This window comes from Castor canadensis, chromosome X (genome assembly GCF_047511655.1).
Source record: "Castor canadensis chromosome X, mCasCan1.hap1v2, whole genome shotgun sequence".
Classification (NCBI taxonomy): domain Eukaryota; kingdom Metazoa; phylum Chordata; class Mammalia; order Rodentia; family Castoridae; genus Castor; species Castor canadensis.
In genome coordinates, this window is record NC_133405.1 from 3,744,119 (window position 1) to 3,749,375 (window position 5,257).

General features: G+C 53.3%; 1 protein-coding gene across 1 annotated transcript; it reads left to right on the top strand.

Moving 5' to 3' along the window:
- The first annotated feature begins 3,394 nt into the window (after positions 1-3,394).
- LOC141419835 (melanoma-associated antigen 8-like) lies at positions 3,395-4,357 on the top strand. Its single transcript, XM_074063598.1, has one exon. The coding sequence runs from the start codon at positions 3,395-3,397 to the stop codon at positions 4,355-4,357; it is 963 nt and encodes a 320-aa protein (XP_073919699.1).
- Positions 4,358-5,257: the final 900 nt, after the last annotated feature.

A 5,257-nucleotide genomic window follows, 5' to 3' on the forward strand; every position in this document is an offset into this window, starting at 1 on the left:
GGGAGGGAAGGAGGGGAGGACTGAAGATGTACGAAGGAAACCCCACCCCCGAATAGAGAGTCCCCAGGTAATCCATCCCTGTCCCTCTTGTCACCCATGTCCCGCATGGGGGTGTCTAGTCACGGGAGCTTGCTCGCCCCTCCCCCACCCCTCCTCCTGCCCCAGGGAATCCTGGGAGTCACAGCTTTGGTGTGAGGAGGAGCGGGTCCGGGCTCTGGGAGGGAAGGAGGGGAGGACTTTGTCACCCATGTCCCGCATGGGGGTGTCTAGTCACTGGAGCTCGCTCGCCCCTCCCCCACCCCTCCCCCTGCCCCAGGGAATCCTGGGATTCACAGCTTTGGTCTGAGGAGCAGCGGGTCCGGGCTCTGGGAGGGAAGGAGGGGAGGACTGAAGATGTACGAAGGAAACCCCACCCCCGAATAGAGAGTCCCCAGGTAATCCATCCCTGTCCCGCTTGTCACCCATGTCCCGCATGGGGGTGTCTAGTCACAGGAGCTCGCTCGCCCCTCCCCCACCCCTCCTCCTGCCCCAGGGAATCCTGGGAGTCACAGCTTTGGTGTGAGGAGGGGAGAGAGAGACCTGTATTCTGGGAGGGAATGAGGGAAGAGCTGAGGGTGGACAGCAGAGAAACAAAACATCTCTCCCAGAGTTAGGGTCCCCAAATACTCTAGCTGTGCTCTTGTCTCCCTGGCACACGGGGGAGAGGGGAAGCTGGGAGAGCGGTGGTGGGTAGGGGAGGGAGGAGTTGAGGAACCTCTAGTCACAGGAGTATGCTCACCCCTCCCCCACTACTCCTTCTGACCCAGGAACTCCTGGTAGTCACAGCCTTTGTCTGAGGAAGGGACAGGTCCGGGCTCTGGGAGGGAAGGAGGGGATTAGTGAAGGTGGACAGAGGAAACCCCACCCCCAGATAAAGGGTCCCCAAATAATTCAGCCCTGTCTCTGTTGTCACCCCGTACCACATGGGGTGTCTAGTCACAAGAGCCTGCTCACCCCTCCCCTACTTCCACCTTCTGCCCCAGGGAACCCTGGGAGTCACAACCTTGGTCTGAGGAGGAGAGGGGGAGGCCAGGGGTCAAGAGGGGACCAGGAGAGAGCTAAGGGTGGATGGAGGAAGCCCCCCTCCAGATAGTGGGTCCCCCAAATAACCCAGCCCTACCTCTGATGTCGCCCCTGCACCCCAGGGAGTGTTAAGTCATAAGAGTGCACTCATTAAACCCCACCCCTTCTTCTGCCCCAGGGATTCCTGGAAGTCACAGCCTTGGTCTGAAATCTGTGAACAGAATAGGGTCCAGTTCTGTGAGGGCTCCAGGTAAGACTTGAAGGTGCACAGAGGAAGCATAACCAAAGAGAGAGGTTTCACCAAATAATCTAGTCCTGCCTCTGTTGTTTGCCCCCACCTCTCCCACAGGTCCCATGCAGAGCTTATAATCAGGGACTGCCATTGCCCTTCTTCCACCCCCTCCTTCTGCCTCAGGGGACAATAGGAATCAGAGTTTTCCACTGAGGACGGTGGGGAGGAGAGGCCAGGGCTCTTTGAGAGTTGGGGGTAAGAACTGGACAAAATAAACTCCCCCAACATTAAGGATCCCAAAGAATCCATCCACACCCTTACTGTTAGACATGCACAAGGAGGAGCTTCTAATCAAGTGCTCACCCCTTCCCCTTCCATATCTCATTTTTTCCTCTCACGGGACCATGGGAGTCAGAACCTTGGTCTGAGGGGAACAGACGAGGCTTCACTCTTATTGATAAAGCTGGACAAGGGGCTTCTATTCAGATGACCACCTCTCCCTTTCCACACCTCCTTTTTCCCCCTCAAGGGACTATGGGGATCGGAACCTTGGTCTGAGGGGGACACATGAGACTGGCAGATGACAATTCTAGGTTCTAGTTGGAGGCAATGGAAAGGCCCTGAAGGAAGATGGATGGGTGGCAAATTCCCAGTTTACCTCTGCTGTTTGCCCTGGGTGGCCTAGGCACTGTGTCTAGGAGGTTCCCTAACTCTTGTTTTGTGGCGTCAGAAACCACTGTGGGTCTTGGTCAGAGGGGATGGGGCCTAGACAGTGAGGTAGAGAACCTTAGACTCCAGGAGAAGGAGAACCCGTGGAAGTTCTACACCCGCTGTCAGTCCGGGGAATCCCCATGCAGGGTGACCAGGACGGTGAAGTATAACTTTTGCATGAAGGAACAGAACCTTAGGTGAACAGTGTGGAGACATCCACTGCTGGCAGTCAAGCTGAGGACTTAGTAAGGACTGAGATGACCTGGAAGGGCCCAGCAACACACTGCCTCCAGTGCTGGACTGTCCCACACACTTTGAGCAGAAAGGTGATTTCTAACATCTGTATTCGGGTCTGAGAGGTTAAGGCTTTGGTAGAAAGAATAGTGCCTCAGGAGAGTGAGAAAGGGCCCAGGTACTGTCAAGAGACAAGGCAGAACTGAGGGTCCCGGCACACAGGACACATGGGTTCCAGCCCTACCCCTGCTTTCAAGCAGAGTCATGGCCTACAATCCAACTCAACAATCTGAGGGAGAGGGACACAGGTCTTTAGAGGGTTGGGATCATGCCTGGGCTCAAGGGGAGAACTCAAAGGGACGAATGAAGAAACTTTGCACTCCAGATCAAAGGGGGACCTCTATCCTCATTTTAGCAATGGCCAGAGAGGCCAGATGCAGGGCCCCTTCCCTTCTGCCTCTGAGATATGAGGGAGGAGAGGGCCTTATTCTTAGGAGTGTGGCTTCTGAGGAGTGTCCCAGCAGGACCCTGGAGGAACAAGAAGACCCCTGATCTGAGACATGAAAAACCTATCATTCCTGTCAGGCCAGGGTGGCTCCAGGCAGGACTCTGGGAAGGAGATGCCACCCCTGCCTTCCTATTCAGAGATGGGTTAAGGGTCATGGAGATGGTTGCATTGGCCTGCAAGATAGATGCACAGGTCAGCAGAGGGGAAGGGCACAGGTCTGGTGAGGAGTAAGTATGAATACTTTGAGGACAGGAGGACCCCTGACCCCTGCTACTTCTGTCAGCCTGCAGGGGTGTCCAGATGAGCTTCATTATCTTTTCTCTCCCAGGTCTCAGGGAGCTTAGGGCCTGGAGTAAGAGGAGACACCAGGACGTGAGAGGGAGCCAAGCCTGATCATCAGAAGGAGCTGTCCAGGATCTGCCAGGAGTCAAGGTGAGGAGAGAGGGAGTCCCCTTACCGAACACACATGACCTAAGTCCCTCACCTCCCCATTCCACCAGCTAGAAGAAAACCTATGGGGTGTAGGGGGATTAGGATGCAGTTCTCAGTGAGGACAATCATGTGCTCCTTCTCTCCTCCAGGCCTGTGAGTCCCCATCCCCAAGCTCCTGCCCACCCTCCTGCTTGCTGTCCTCAAGGAAAGTCATGATGCCTCATGGTCAGAAGAGCCAGCAACCTAAGCTGGAGGGGAATGCTCAGGCCCAAAGAGAGGCCCCGGGCCTGGTGGATGCGCAGGTCCCTGTGGCTGAGGAGGAGGGGGATACTGGCAACCCTTGTTTCTCCTCTACTCTTCTGATACCAGTCACTCCAAGAGATGTGCCTCCTGCTGGGACACCGTGTTGTCCCCAGAGTCCTCAGAGAGCCACCTGTCCCCCCGCTAGCTCGGTGTCCAGTCCAGGGAGCCAATTCAACCAGGGCTCCAGAAGCCGTGGAGGGGAAGGTCTGGTCCCCCGGAGCAGGCTGGTAAGCCCTGAGTCCTTAATGCGAGAAGCAATATCCTTGGTGCCATCCCTGCTCCTCAAGTATCAAATGAAGGAGCCAATCACCAAGGCAGAGATGCTAGATTATGTCAGGAGAAGTCACCAGGATTACTTCCCTGCAGTCTTCAGCAGAGCCTGTGATTGCTTGCATCTGGTCTTTGGCATTGAAATGAGGGAAGTGGACCCCTCCAGCCACTCCTATATCCTTGTCACTTCCCTGGGGCTGACATATGATGGGTTGCTTAGTGATAAGCAGGGCATGCCCAAGACGGGCCTGCTGATCATCACCCTGAGTATCATCGTTGTGGAAGGCAACTATGCCTCTGAACAGGTTTTCTGGGAAGGGCTGAGTATGATGGGGGTTTATGCTGGGAGGGAGCACTACTTCTATGGGAATCCCAGGAAGCTCATCACTGAAGATTTTGTGCAGGAGCAGTACTTAGAGTACCGCCAGGTCCCCAACAGTGATCCTGCTTGCTATGAGTTCCTGTGGGGCCCAAGGGCCTATGCTGAAACCAGCAGGATTGAAGTCCTGAAACACTGGGCCAAGTTCAGTAGACGTGTTCCTAGGTTCCTCCAATCCCTGAATGATCGGGCTTCTAGAAATGAGGAAGAGGGGGCCCAAGCATGAATTGTCCTCCGCAAGAACCACTGTGGGTCCAGGTGACATTGTTCCGTAGCCTGGGCCACATTCAGTAGCTTCTTCTGCCCCATGTGAAATGAAGCTCATTGTTCATTTGTGTTTGGAGAGAGAAGTCAGTCTTCTCAGTAGTGGAGCCCCAGGTAGGCTGAGGGCATAATATTGTAGAAAAATTTTTGTCTTCCTGTTTATTTGGGAAACGTTGAACTTGACCTTTGTTTCCTTTGGAAGTTTTCTGATGTCCCTTTTAATGGAAGGTTTACTTAGCTTCAGAATGGAAGGTTATGAAGGACAGTAGTCACTCATTTATTGCTGTTAATATAGTTTAAGAGGGAGTCTTGTTAATTTTTCAACCAACTGGGAAACCCATGTAGTTTTGTGACTTGGAGCAGGGTAACATGGCAGTGTGTGGCTATTTCCTTAGATGTGAGTAAGGACAGAACACAAAACAGCGTGAAGAGTAAGAGAAAGTAAGATCAATTCTAGCTTTCTCTTTGGTCTTCCTCGTGACGTTAAATAATATGTGTATTTACCTGGATTTGCTTGGCTATCTGAGAATATAGATGAAACTATAACTTAATAAATAATTTCACAACTCACTGTCTCATTTATTCTTCAAACTTCCATTGAACCCCAGCTCTCTGGGAGGCCTTTGAGTAGTGGTGAAGTTACTAGTAGACCAGGGCATCCAGGCCCACCACCCTTACTTTAGAACAGCAGTGTCTAGGAGCCTCAGCCATAAGGGAGGTGTGGATAGGTGGGGCCCAGGCGAGAGTGAGTGAGTGTCAATGCCCTGAGCCAAGGCAGTTCTGGGGCTTCAGGAAACCACAATTCCTTCCATGGGGTTTGAGTGTAATGAGGTTATAAGGTGACCATGGAAGGATCCTCGAT